A 14,472-nucleotide genomic window follows, 5' to 3' on the forward strand; every position below is an offset into this window, starting at 1 on the left:
TTATCTTTTTATTTAACACCCTAGCTCCACAATTAGACTCTATATTCTCAAGGGCTGGAACCATGTCTAATACAACTCTTCGTATCATCACCTCCTAGTACAGTGTTTTTCTTGCATGTAGTACACACTCAATAAATGACTGTTGATGCTACAAATGGCTATTAAACTCAGGCACTAAAAGTCATACTTAACAAAAGTCTTTCTACATAGCTAGTTGTAAGTTAACCTTCTCTATTAAGAGATAAGGCAACCCTTAAACAATCAACCAGAAGAGAGATTCAATCAGCTGAAAAAAATACCACACATTACTACTGTGCTTAATGGAAAAATCAATGATCCTGTATGTGATGCAAATTCTATGCACAAGCAGTGAAAACCTATTGTTAATTATAATACAATGATGAACTGTAAAAACATTTACGGGACATTTCAAGACTTCAGCAGAAGAACTCATGAGAAAATGCTTCTTTTAAATTTAATCAGAAATTACTTACAATATAACAATGTCTTTAGAGGCATTGGCACCTAGTACAAACTCTTGACAATTGACAACCTTAAATCCATATCCTTCACATGCATAGCCACTGATTTCAATGGACTTTACATTAACTTGAAGTTGTCCAGTATTCTCAACTTTGAATGTTCTCTTCAGTGTGAAATTTGGTTCTTTTAATTTCATCTCTAAACAAAACAAGACAAAAATAATCAGGACTTAGAAGAATTCTTGTCTCTTCATGATTTGGATTTTTAACAACATTTAGCAAATGATTTTCTCATCTATTTTAAGGTTTAAAGTATAATAATACTATAAAATGAAATGATTATTTTCACACTGAGGTATTTCTTAGAGAAATTTTAAATAACAGCAAAACCATCAAATTTCTCTTAGAAATAATTCTTCAGTCCAAAAATAATTCAGGTATAAAAGCAAAATTTGAAACAGAAGAAATTTTTGTCATAGCGTAACTCAATTTATATTTAAGCTTAATTTCAATGGCTACTTCTAGACCAAATCCAAAGAATTCTTTTAGTCTAGGAAACAAATCAGGTATTTACTTTTACATCTCAAGTTGAGATTCATATAAAAATATACAAACATACCAGAGTACATGACTAGGTACTAAGTTTCAATCTATGTGCATTTGGAATTTTATGGAATACTCACTAACTGAACAATCTTTCAATAATGCTTCTGTGATTTTAAACCGTAAGGAACTTCCTGGACCTGGAGGCTTGCCCGCAATCCTCATGTTTTCAGTTGTTCCTTGTCCTTGTACCATTAGAGCATCCACCACAGTTAAATTATTTCTATATAAGAACAAAAGTTATGTACCTTTTAAATTACAATTGTTTTGACCTATGATTCCACAAATCAGTATTCTGAAATAGAAACATGCCAAACTCATAATTTATGAATCTACTACCTTCTTAATAAAAACAGCATGGTATTATTAAGTGTGTATCTTAGAAAAATATTTTAATCACATTGTAGATCTATCTTGGGAGGCCTTTTGAATTTTTTTGACTTAATCTCATTTCTGAAACAAATTATTTAAGGCTTCTATATGTGTATTGCAAAATTCATTTAACCCTCACTCACAGAGACATACCTGATTATGATTAATGAAGCAACGGTTTTGTTGAAAATTGGTGTAAATTTTACTTTGACAGATTTCTTTTCTCCAGGTTTTAAAATTATATTTAAAACTGAATGTCGAGACAGTCCTTCAGAAAATCCAGTCGTACTTTGCAATGGGTGAACCTTTAATCGATCAGTAAGGAAACAGTTTTAACATAGATTCAATAGGTTAAAAAAATCAGTTTTATAACACAGCTTAATATATTTAATTCTTGGCAACTGAAGACTTATTTTGTCACTATATATACTTGCAGATGCTGTGTAGCCAACAAGGGAAGGTGGGGCATTTTATATCGAACATCTAAACTTCTACATATTTAGACCCAAATGGATTCTGTCTAAAATATTCAATAGCAGCTAGGCAACACAGTGGCTGAAGTGCCAGACTTGGAGTCAGCAAGATCCGAGCTCAACTACTGCCTCAGACCCTAACTAGCTGTGTGACTCTAAGTAAGTCACTTAAGCCTCTTTGTCACTTTCTTCAATTCTGAATTGGGGATCATAATAACACCTACTTTGCAGGGTTGTTGTGAAGAACAACTGAGATAGCACATGTAAACTGCTTTGTAAACATTAAAACACTATACAAATATTAGCTTTATTATTATTTCATAAATACTCTATTTCAGTAGATCTGACATCTTTTTCCCCAAACAGAGCCAAAAGAGCCTCCTTCACTTAACATTACACAACTCTAGAGCTGGGAGGAATCCTGCTCATCAAAGTGCTATGTAAATGTTTACATGTTAGCTATTATTAATATCACCACTATCAATATAATTAATATTACACATTGCTTACATAGTAATTATATCCTATTAGTATGTCACAACAAAACAGCACACAGACACATTAAGAGGATATTGTTTTCTAGTTTAATTGGTAAACACTATCAACTTCAATGGAACCCTACTTCCAGGGATTATAGATTATAGCTGTAAGGAACCTTAGGTGTCACTGAGTCCCAACTCTTCATTTTTATATATAATGAAACTGAGAAACAAAAGGTTAAACCACCTGTCCAAGGACACACAAACAGCAAACAGCAGAACTGAACTGTGAACACATATCTTTTGACTCTGATAGATAAAGTATTAAAGTTAGAGAGATAACATATGCGTGTATGTGTATATATGAGAGAAATACATTCATACATGTATGTATGTATAAAAATATGTACTATAATGTATGATAGAAATATTAGAAATTTTCAGATGAAGCCATAAATGATCAAACAGGTACAGATCATGAACTTTTATATATAGATGGGGAATTTCTGAAAGGAAACAAGCAACTTTCTTAATGTAATTTTGGATGATATTTTTACTAGACTAATATAACTTTTGATTTTTAATTAATTTAAATATTATATAAATCGATCCACCTAAACAGCAATTCCCATGGTACTTGTTTTCCCTAAGTCTCCAAACATTTCATTTTTCTTCAAGAAAATGACATAAAATATTATTACCATTCCACCCCCATGTAATTACTATCTGGTCTTTCCTGTCCATTAGTTTATAAGTTTATCCTTGTTTCTTAACTTCTTTAGTTCACTTTAAGACCAATAATTTTTAATCTAGTCAAATTTAAGAGCCAATAACATTTTTCTCTTACATGTTGTGTAGCAACCTAAGATACTGTGATTTTCTTAGAATTTTATTATGAATGTTAAAGACTTACACAGTTTCTGAAGACTTGGAATTCTAATGTTCTCAAATCTAAATTTGCCATTTTACTTAAGTTAAACCTAAAAGAAAAAAAACACATAACTTTATAAAAAACATCATTAGGCAAACAACTGCAACTGAAGAACTACTTATCAAGTTTACACTTTCACATGTCTATTTTATTTCTAGGACAGATGTTGCAGATTAATAAAAGCATAAAACTGCCAAATTTGAGACTTCCTCTTATTTTTCTTCACAGGTTATTCAGGTAGACATTTCCATCAAATTTTGTTGGCCTCTGCCTAAAAGTTCCAGTAGAACATAGGACCACATCTTTAGAGCTGAAATGGACAATGGGAGTAATAGGAAACTGAGGCCTAAAGTTACAAAGCTAGCAAGGAGCAGAGATGAGATCTGAACCCAGGTCACATCATTACAAATTAAGTGTTCTTTACATTGCCCTGCATTTAAGTTAATTTTATCCCTCTAAACAAGACCTGCTTCCTTTACTTTCAATGCAATACTAAAATTTCTCAAAGAGTTCCAATGCTACCATATAGGGATGGAGTCATGGACTTTGGCCTGTGATTTCTCTTGGCAGAGGAAACTCTTGAGTAAGAAAACTCCCTCTAATGATGTAGGCCAGCACCTCCGCCATTTATAGCTTAGGGAATTGCTCCACGCCCTGAGAAGTTACGGGACTGTTCCCTGGCACAGCCAGTGTGTGGCAGAGCTGGGACGTGGAATTCTGGCTTTGTGGAGGGAAGTTAATCCACTATGTCACGCTGCCTCTCACTAAGAAAAAAAGAACTTAATTACTTAAACGATGTTTACCTTTCCAGGAGTTTATCTACAAAGGCTGAGGGATTAGAATACAAAGCCATGGGAACAAATTGAACATGGACAGGAACATCTGCTGGGTTTTCTAGAACAATTTTTTCTTCCTAAAACAAAATAAGATAAGGTCAAACTTGGGATTTCCACTAATTACAGGAAGGAGTAGACATTCTGTAACAAAGTCCTCTAACTCCAAAAGCAGTGTCACTCTGAACAGTCTGAATACTTACGGAAGAGCTATTTACGTTTGTAAGTGGGAAACTCAAAAATCGAGGTGAACTAAGTATAGACGGCCAGGAGAGTTCTGCGGTAATTTTTGATACTACATTTTTCTGAAGGTCTGTATCCACTTCAAACATGGTGGTCAACCTAAAAAGAAAAAAAAAAGTCTGAAACATACTGTAAGGACAAAATACTTGAATTTCCTGAGTAGAAGAAATTATACCTTACTAAATTTGTACACTTGGGAAATTTAACTCTCACCTGAAAATACTGGCTTTTTTTACTTTCTAATCTTTTCTATTGCTTTAATGTCGTTTTAAACTTTATCTCTTTTAGTATTTTAACAGTCTAACAGTTTTGCTGTATCTTGTCTCACTTTATTCTGCTATATTGTTTCAAAGTTGAATCTGTCCAAAAGTCATAAATCTTGAAAATAATATCGAAGATACTACAGCACTCATAAAACTGAAAATTTTTTCAATGTGCTCGCAGTGAATGCAAAGCATAAAATTGTACTAATAATTATTCTAGGTAAAGTATAAAAAATTGGAAAGCATAAAAAGGAGGTGTGCCATAAATTCCACATATCCCAATGGGGAATTGTGAATCTTTAACTGAATATATTTCAATTGTTAAGGGCTAGTGTAATTCCTATAAAACCTTGCCTGTCTAGGTTAAGGGGCCAACATATGAAGATAGAGTAGAAAGAGGCATTTTTGGTAGCAAAAGTAAACAACTAACTTTACTACCTGGAATCTAAGCTTTCTTCTTAGTACTAAAAACATTACAAGCAATTAATATGGGATCCTTTTGTCCAGATAATGGTGGTGGTGCTGGTAACTGTATAAGAATAATGGGATTTTTGCAGCAGCATTCAGAGAGGCCCCAATTTTTGAGTGGATTCAGTTTCAAAAATTCATTTACAAATCAGCTGTATGAAACTCAGAGCACTTACCCCCATGATAACCATGTTGCAAATGGTGTTTGGATTCCAAAGCTATTTTAAAAAGTCAATTTAATCCATAATGTAGTATTATAGAGGCTATAGTACTAGTACTCTAAACTAACCCTTCTTTATATTTTATAAGATGTATATTTTACTTGCCAATATAAAGGCAGGAGTAGAGAAAGTGTTACACACTTGGTACAATTGATACAGCATTAAGATCAGTGGGATGGCATTAGGAGATTAGGAGAAGGCTGCTGTGGCTCTAAAAGCAACTGAGATGGGCACAGGAGAAAAGATGAATACAGCAGCTCTTTATAGTGTAACAAAGTTTCATTTTCAAGAAGGTGTCAGTTTTTCCCTCCCTGTCAAAAGCAGGTCTGAACTACACTGGAGTGCCATTGTGAAAACAGAAAACCTGAGGAATGAGGGTTGTCAGGAAAGGTGGCTCAGAAGCCCTTTTTTTCGGAATAAACACTTACACACTCTATTCAAACTGTGGAACTGAAATGGAACACTAAAAAAAATCAAAGTAAGTTCAGTTTGTTCTGTGTAGGGGAGAATGATGGATAAAAAACCTTTTTGAAGATGCTGTTTCTGGTAGATGCAGCTGTTTAGGTTGAAGCACAGTAGTTATTTTGTAGAAGGGCATTATCAGATACTTCCTCTAGTTTTAATAATGTAGCTAGAGGGACTAGAGGAAATAGGAGGGAATATTCTTGATGAATATTAGTCAAAATGACAACTTGATTTACTGCCTTAACTATTTTTAAAAGACTGGATTTAATTCCTCAGTTTGGAAAATAATTCATCAAGTCAAATGATGTGACAAAGAAATAACCATCTGGGCTCAAATGTCTATTGAGAATTAGGATAATTAGAACCAAAGGACTCACTTGTGACCTGCATTGTCTTTTATTCCTGTCCATGTTCTGAATAAGTTTTCATGCAAATCCCAATCAGAATCCCAGGTATCTTCTTGCATTGCTAGGCCATGTTGTACTTTAGGTTCAGCTAAAACAAAGTCAATTTATTTTCAATTACAAACCCACACGAAAAGAAAGCATTATCTTTTATGTAATTTCTGCAAACGTGGTGGGGGTGGGTGAAGTTGATCATTTCTTTTGCTAGAATCAATGGTTACTTACATTTGGACAGGAAAGGCAATCCAACATAGCAATGATCCCCACAGTGTAAACTAGGATCAAAATAAATGTTTGCTATCTGTAAATAAAAGAGAACCAATTATTAAAAACTTGGTTGAATTCTAAAGAAATGCAAACCAACTACAGAATACCAAAACAAAATATTAAGCTAAAATTATTCTAATGATTCAATAAGTAAAAAAAATGTGCAAACCTTAGATTTTTTCCCTGGCTCTAATTCTTCTTTATTGCTCTTTAGTCGCTTGTAGTAAAATCGCACATCTTCTGACAATGAACGTATATGCTGTATTTTTACCTTCTGTGAGAAGGAACTCATAACATTTAAACTTTGATGAACTATTTTACCCTGAAGTTAGAAAAAATAACTCATTAGCATACTACTGTACTTTTTAAAAAATGCATACTTTAGAGAAGACTGGCATTTATTTGCCCAAGAAACCAAAAGCCAAAGAATATTTAGAAATCAACAAAATCTATAAATCAAGTTTCAGAATAGAAATAACATTTCAAAGTGATAGTAAGCAAAGAGAAAACTAATGGCCAAATCACTGTAATCTTATCTGACTGGATTAAGTAGAATCTTTGATTATTAAAATTATTAAAATATTCCTCTCATGATACTATTTCAATGGATGAAAGTGAGAATATAACCAAAGAATTTAAACAGTTAAAAAATAGTTGCAAGCCACATTGATTCAGCATTGGGACAGCAAAAATTGAAATAGTTATATTGCACACTAGAGCAGTAAGTCTAGATATATTCAAAGGAAAAGTAAATTTCTTTTCAGTGACAAAATATAATTAGTGTACAGAGAAAATGACCAGAGACTGTTAAAATAAAGTTTTCAGATATCCTGTTAAATTAGCACATTTGTTATAATAGTGGGGAAGGGGAGATATACTATTCCCTTATGAGTTAGCACCTTTCTTCACAAAACAGGTTTTTGTCTTCTAAGTTGAATGAAGCTAATGACAATAATCCCATTTCAGTCTCTATTCAATATTGAATTTTATCTATTTTTTTTCCAGGTGAATTCTCAGAAGTTTGAAAAACGTTATCAGACTCCATGTCTAATTTTTGGCTCACTAGTAGACTGAGGAGAATGAATAGGAAGAAAAACAAGTGAATGAAGCTCAACAATACTGAAGCATGAAAAAAATCACCAATTACAAACCAATGGAAACAAGGATTACATTTAAAATAATTTACATACAGTAAAACTTTATTTGTCCAATAATGGGTAGTTTCAAATATTGTCTATTTCCAAAGTTACTACACTTATACTCTAACAAGATGGTTTTAAAGACTTCAGAAACTAATGATTTAAAGTATATTTAGAATTAAAGATAAATCTGGTCCTATAAGCAAACCAGAGCTATTCAGATGCTTAATTTGAATAAACATTAAAACAAAGCATCTTGTTTCTGCAAAGAGGTTTCTCTACTCCCTTCCTCACTATACTTTTTCCTCCTCATATTTCCTTGTTGTGGTTAAAGAAACAAGGAGAGGAAAGAAAAACAAGAATTAGGAAGAACCTACTGGTCTGATCAGAGTTAGGAATCTAGCATGAATTAGGGAGTGATGTAGAGAGGAGGTTAGGGGTTATAGGGCATAGTTAAGACCAAAGATTTAATTCTGTGTAATGCTGAATTTGATCTAAATTTTTATTTTGGATCTGCTGAATTTTGAATCAATGTTTTTAAAAAAAAAAACACTTTTTAAAGCGTAATGCATTTTCCCCTAATTTGTATTTCTTCTACCACAAAATTAGTTCAACTTTTAAAAAAGCACAGCAATAAATTATGGGGGAAGGCTAAGAGATATATATATATATATATATATATATATATATATATATATATATATATATATATATATATATATATATGTATCTTTTAAATGAATCATCTTACTGGAAAGGAAGGTGGAAGAACAATGTGCTTTGGGGAGCAAGTCAAGGAACCCACTGCAATCACAGCCTTTACAGGAATCGTTAAGATCTGTGGGAGAAAAAAAGTTGAAATACAGAAAAAATGTATTTAGTTTTAGTTTCATCTCAATGCTTACAACAGGACGATTAAAAATGAGTTCAGGAAAGCTTTGGTAAGTACATGTCAGTAGTCCATGGTGATACACTTAAGCTTTACTCTGATTATCCACAGGTACCACTTATCAAACATCTCAGCTTGTTAAAGGTTGGTAACTAATGATAACTCATATTTACATAGTTTTAAGTTTTAGAGGGGGCTTTCCTATAAAATATGCCTAAAATACAACCAAATTTCAAAGTATTTTCAAGTGAATAATTCATATAAGCTATGCTTGAATAGTAAACAATAAATACTAGGAAAGGAATGGAAATAAAATTTTCATGCAGCAAAGATTTTCTAGCTCAAAGCAAAGCTAGGATCACCTTTTCTCTACGTGTGCTTGTAGAATAGCATAAAGTGAGCTTACATTCATTTTCTTTGGCAAAATTTTAATGTATTAAAAAAATGACTAATCATTTGGATCTAATAGTGCATAACTGCCCAAAGAAAGTAGGACTATTTCAAAGCCCTTAAACATTTATCATAAGTATATCAAGATACTACACCAAAAGCATTTCTTTAACGTATCACATCACATCCTTTAAGGATATGATAATTCTTTATGATGATTAGTCAGACTGGTTTATTTAAAAGTCAAATACTATTGTGAGACAACAAATCAAGACACAATATCTTGCTTTCATCCTTTTTTTTCAGTACGGTAGATGGGAAATCATGTTTCAGTTGTCATATCAGATCTAGCTAAAGTATTTCAGTCTAATGAAATTCAAGAAAGATGCTATACATTATTTCTTTTCAAATGCAGAAATAATACACCATGGAATTTTTCTAAAATTTCTTTCATAATTAAGAGGTTTGGGTTTTTGAGTAAATACATGCTAGTGTATCCTAACTTTTCAACAGGGCATAATCTCTTGAGGAATTGCAAAATATAGTTAAAATGGAGAAGAGGAAACAATTTTGTAAAAATTTAATTCAGAAAAATCCCTCTGACACTTAGCATTACCTCATAATCTGTTGTTATCTGTATGGCTCCATCATGAATCCCTTCAAGTTCTTTTGCAATTAATTTTACTCTGAATACAGCAAAATAGCCAGAAGTTAATATTACCTGTATGTGGAAGAAATAATATAATCAGCCCTTCTCAGTAAATTCCTCCACTACAGCAAGTAAGAGTGCTACAACGACCACTTGAATTTGAACCCTAAAAGATCAGGGTGGAACACTGATTTAATACCTGAAAACAATGACCTTTGTGGGGTGCTTATCTGTACTTATGTAAACAGCCTAGACACAGAACAGGACCTTAAGGGAGTATAAACTTCAAGAGAGAGGTGACAGACTATTATAGGTAAATGACTAAACATCCATTATATTTAAAGTCCTCTCAGCCCTCTGCCCCAAAAGAGTAAAGCTAGTTTTATATGAAAATTCTGACAACTAGTAAAATTCTAAAATTCCAATTTCTGATTTTGTCAAATGACTTTGGCTTAAATTTACTAAAATTTTAGTAATTCCTTTATCTAATAACAGAACTTTGGCAACAACTTTCAAAAGCATTGCTCAAAGAGCCGTGTGTGTGTGTGTGTGTGTGTGTGTGTGTGCGCGTGTGTGATTTCAAAAACCCACCCATCAGATAATGGATAGGAGGCAATTTAAACTGTACTTTCCCTTTTTTTACTGTTAAGTTCATCTTAGTTTAAAAAAGATGAAGTAACACTACTGTTCACAATGGTAACTTCCACTCTTCCGGTCCATTTCAGCATATAAATGCCGGTTGTCAGGATGAGACGAGTTGTGTGTAGGTATATACGTGTACATGTATGCACACACTCACACTCACACACACACACACGGCATATGATTAACTAGTTCTTCTGTTTTTCAAAGTGGTATTGTCATATTTGTATAATGGGAAGACAAAAAGGTTTGGCATTGACAAATGTAGAGAAGGAGGGATTACAGCAGTCACATAGCTCAGGATATAACACCTAATTCTCAGCAGATCAGCTACATTAGCACTACGCTTTAATTGGCTTGGCTAATCAGCTACAAATACTACTCAACCAATGAAACCCTTTTCACCACCTTTCAGGGGATGGATCTAATTTTGCCCAATTAGCTGTCTTTTGAAAACAACAGGGATTTAAATGACAGTTCAAATTTCTCCTTCGCTATACCACTTTTCATGTTAAAGAGAATGTATAACCTTGCTGCCTATATAACTTTTTATCTCAAGGCAGCACCATCAAATAAGTATTAGGCAAGGTGTTCAATGTGTGTATAAAAGTCTTATTTGGGAAAATGAAAGCGTCACATTAAAGAAGAGGTAATAAAAATATACTTACTGATGACTGATCTGGCACAGGGGAGTTTTCCAATTCTGGAAGGATTGAGATAACAGTAGTTCTGTTGCCTTTCTCCGTAGTTAAAAGTTCTATTGTTAGACCATCTCCTATAACATGCCAACTTTTAATAGCCAACTTGAAAGGAAATAAAAATTAAAAGCAGTGATTTCACTACCAAACTGTGAGAACCTAAAATTTTTCTTTAAGGAAAAACAAAAAAGGATTCCTTACCTCAATTGGATTGCTGTTTATGATTGCAAATAACATATTACTTGCTTCTGTAGCACTAAGTATGCCAAAATCTATAAAGCGTTCCTCCATTTTGGGGGACAACACAAAGTACTAGAAGGATTGGAAAAGATGTTAAGGCTTAATAAACATTTGTTTAAGTTCCAAAACACAACTATTCATAGACCATAACAATTATGTTAATCAGATATATAATCAAGAGAAATAAAGTAGCACCATAATGCTATGCAAAATACTTTTTTCCCCCTATGTGGATATTATAATTCAGAAGAATTTCATAAGGTCAAAAATTATACAAGTCAGCAGGGAAAAGTCTTAGGAACCTGGCCAATTAGCTGCCTTCTTGGATAGACATGCAAATAGCAGGGTCAGTGTGTGAAAATACACGTAGAATATAATGCACATTTGAGACATTTTAAAACTTTTTTGAAACTCTATGTACAATTTTAAAAAATTAAGCACTGAATATATAAAGACACATATAAATAAAAACAGATATGATAAAACTGCCACAAAATCTTAACTGATTTTCACACTGAAAATCTCTCACTTTCTACCTGGATGTCCTTTGGAACCCCAAATTAATTATGTTCAGACAAATCATCACTCCCCTAAAATCTGCTCTTGCCCCTAAGTTTGCTAATTCTATTAATAGCACCACTATTCTTCCAGTCACATAGACTCAAGACTCTTACTTCTCACACTCATTTGATTATAGGATCATAGATTTAGAGCTAGAAGATAGCTTAAGGGTGATCTAGTTCAGCGTCTTCATTTTACAAATGTGGAAACCAAGGCCCAGAATGGTTAAGCCTTGCCTTGGTCACATAGGCAGTAATTAAGCAGAGTCATAATTCAAATTTAGGACTTCGGGTTTCAAATCTGGTGCTCTTCCTGTACCATGCTGCATTCCTAGCTATCTTGACCACAAAATAATGAAAAACCATTTATTAAACACTGTGTGCAAAGCATTGGGAAAATAACTGGAGAAGCTGAGACAGTTCCTGCTTACATTTATACCGAAGGGAAGTGTCAGCTACAAATCAGACACAAAGGCCTGATGGTCCTTAAGGTAAAGTGGCAAGGCCGATGGTAAGCCCTCTTGTTTGAAATCTCACCACTGATGAAACCCTGTTTTCGATGTTACACCACTCGGTGATGCCGGTGATGCCTAGGACTTCTGCACCAACTACTTTTTTCTCCCTGGGTCTTTAGTAACTGTAGCTGCTCAATCTCCACAATAGTTGCTTCCCTGGATGATGCCCTGGGGGGAGGGGGGAGCAGTGCTGAGGGGAGGAAGGGGCAAGTGGGTTGTCTATTTTATTATTTTCAAGGCTCTTGGGCTCAGGATCCTATCTCTATCAGGACTTGAGGGGAAGTGCTAGTAGAAATGGTGGCTGTGGTTTATCATGATTGGCACATACTGTCTCTTTTGTCCTTCCCTTGAGGCGCCTTGCTACTTCAGGTAGGCTGGCTTGCCTTCCTCATAGGTGGCAAAGAACATGTGATTTGTAGGCTGCTCTGTCCCCTACCCAGCCCAGAGGGACAGGCTGGCAACCAAGACTCTAGTGTTTGATCCACAACACTATACAACCCCTTAGAGACTGTGAGCACTATAACTGCTCTGGCATTACTCCTATGCAAACTCTTGCCACTTGTTACTGTCCCTCTCCCTATATCACTTAATCACTAGCTACCTAGAAGTGAACTATTTCCAACTTCTATTTCTTGTTCTCCCATTCCTATCCTTTTCAAACCTACCATACACATATCGCACTCCAACTCTGTCCATACCTTCCACTGAACCCTCTTGCAATTCCTGCTGCAGAATGAATAAACTTCTGTTCATTTTTGACCTCTTTTTCTTATCCTTCTTCTATTTACTTACTCTTGCTGAAATCTGGCAAGCCCTATATGACAATGCATCTATTCTCTCCAGCACTGGTTGTACCTCCTTTTATTCTCCTGACACATTCATCTTGGAAGGAGACTCGGAATCCTCCGTCTTCCTAATGCCACTTCCAGGGTTCCCCCTTTACCACCATTACTTAGCAATTCTTCCTCTGAAGTTTACTCTATTAATACTTTTCACCCCATGCAGATCAAAGTGGCTGCTGCCTACTGGCCCCCATAGACATTTCTCCCTTTTCTCAAGTAGTTTAGCACCAGAAACGTGGTTTCTCTCAACTCCCCAATTCTGGACCTTAAATTTACTCAACTGCAACATTTATGATGATGCTTCCTCAAACATTTTAAACCTCTGAATTCCCTAATTTCCTTAAATCCCAGACCTACTCAACATCAGTTACATGCAGGAACTGTCATGCCCTGGATCAAACCATTACCTTCTTCTTTTTCTTTTTTTTTTTTTTCTTTTTGAGGGGGGAAGGCAGGGCAATTGGGATTAAGTGACTTGCCCAAGGCCACACAGTTAGTAAGTGTGTCAAGTGTCTAAGGCCGAATTTGAACTCAGGTCCTCCTGACTCCAGGGCTGGTACTTTACTCACTGCGCCACCTAGCTGCCCCCACCCCCATTACCTTCTTTGATCAAAAATTCTTGATAACCTTCTGACCATAACCTCTTGTCATTCAACTTTACCTCACCTCTCTTTAACCCTATTTTCACCTTCACTGCAAGCCTGACTCCCTGGGCCACTTTGTACTTTCTCAGGACTTTACCCTTGCTCTGACTTGACTTTTCTCCTTCCTAATTTAAACCCCATAGGTAACAAATTCAACTCCACACTGTCCTCTCCCCATGAATTCCTTGCCCTCTTGTTATATGATGCTCATCCATTGCCCAACCCCAGCCATGGATTACTCCTACACTCTACCCACATGCTACTTAAGAGTTGGCCCTAGTTACATAATTGTGCCAACTAGGTATACTACATATTTATGTGACCTAATTCTACTCTGTCCTCATTGCAGAAAGGCAATGCTTCTACCGTTCCTGAAATGATTTTCCACTGCACCCCCAATGCTATTCCAAACCTCTTTTCTCCTCAAGCCTCTTACATTTACTTTTCCCTTCTACCTCTCAGCTGAGCACTTCACATCTTGTTTTGCTAAGAAAAGTGAGGCCATTCACACTAAGCTTCATTTTCTCATCCCTACACCCATTAACATCATCTTCCTACTCTCTTCCTTCAGTCTCCAGTAATGAATTGGTCCTTCTTTTTGCCAAAACCAAACCCTATACCTTTGAACTTCATTCCATCTCCCATCTTCCCAAACTCTTTTAATGGATTATACAAGCATACACAATTGTGTGTGTGTGTGTGTGTGTGTGTGTGTGTGTGTGTGTGTGTATCTGCCCCCACTGTGAACGGTCATTGTATT

The 14,472-nt window shown here is 34.9% G+C and overlaps 1 protein-coding gene across 4 annotated transcripts in view; it reads right to left on the reverse strand.

Annotated features, from left to right (window-relative positions):
• The window catches only part of TMEM131 (transmembrane protein 131), a 274,512-nt gene that overhangs the window by 29,585 nt on the left and 230,455 nt on the right, over positions 1-14,472 (reverse strand). For all 4 annotated transcript variants that reach the window (XM_036743188.1, XM_036743187.1, XM_036743186.1 and 1 more), the window contains 13 exons: positions 11,113-11,223; positions 10,882-11,016; positions 9,539-9,643; positions 8,395-8,481; positions 6,674-6,826; positions 6,463-6,538; positions 6,211-6,328; positions 4,377-4,515; positions 4,144-4,253; positions 3,323-3,389; positions 1,611-1,762; positions 1,166-1,308; positions 495-681 (listed from right to left, as the gene is read on the reverse strand). In XM_036743188.1, coding sequence (XP_036599083.1) covers positions 495-681; positions 1,166-1,308; positions 1,611-1,762; positions 3,323-3,389; positions 4,144-4,253; positions 4,377-4,515; positions 6,211-6,328; positions 6,463-6,538; positions 6,674-6,826; positions 8,395-8,481; positions 9,539-9,643; positions 10,882-11,016; positions 11,113-11,223 — 1,583 coding nt within the window. The remainder of the gene's footprint in view (positions 1-494; positions 682-1,165; positions 1,309-1,610; positions 1,763-3,322; positions 3,390-4,143; positions 4,254-4,376; positions 4,516-6,210; positions 6,329-6,462; positions 6,539-6,673; positions 6,827-8,394; positions 8,482-9,538; positions 9,644-10,881; positions 11,017-11,112; positions 11,224-14,472) is intronic.

This window comes from Trichosurus vulpecula, chromosome 2, assembly GCF_011100635.1.
Source record: "Trichosurus vulpecula isolate mTriVul1 chromosome 2, mTriVul1.pri, whole genome shotgun sequence".
Taxonomy (NCBI): Eukaryota; Metazoa; Chordata; class Mammalia; order Diprotodontia; family Phalangeridae; genus Trichosurus; species Trichosurus vulpecula.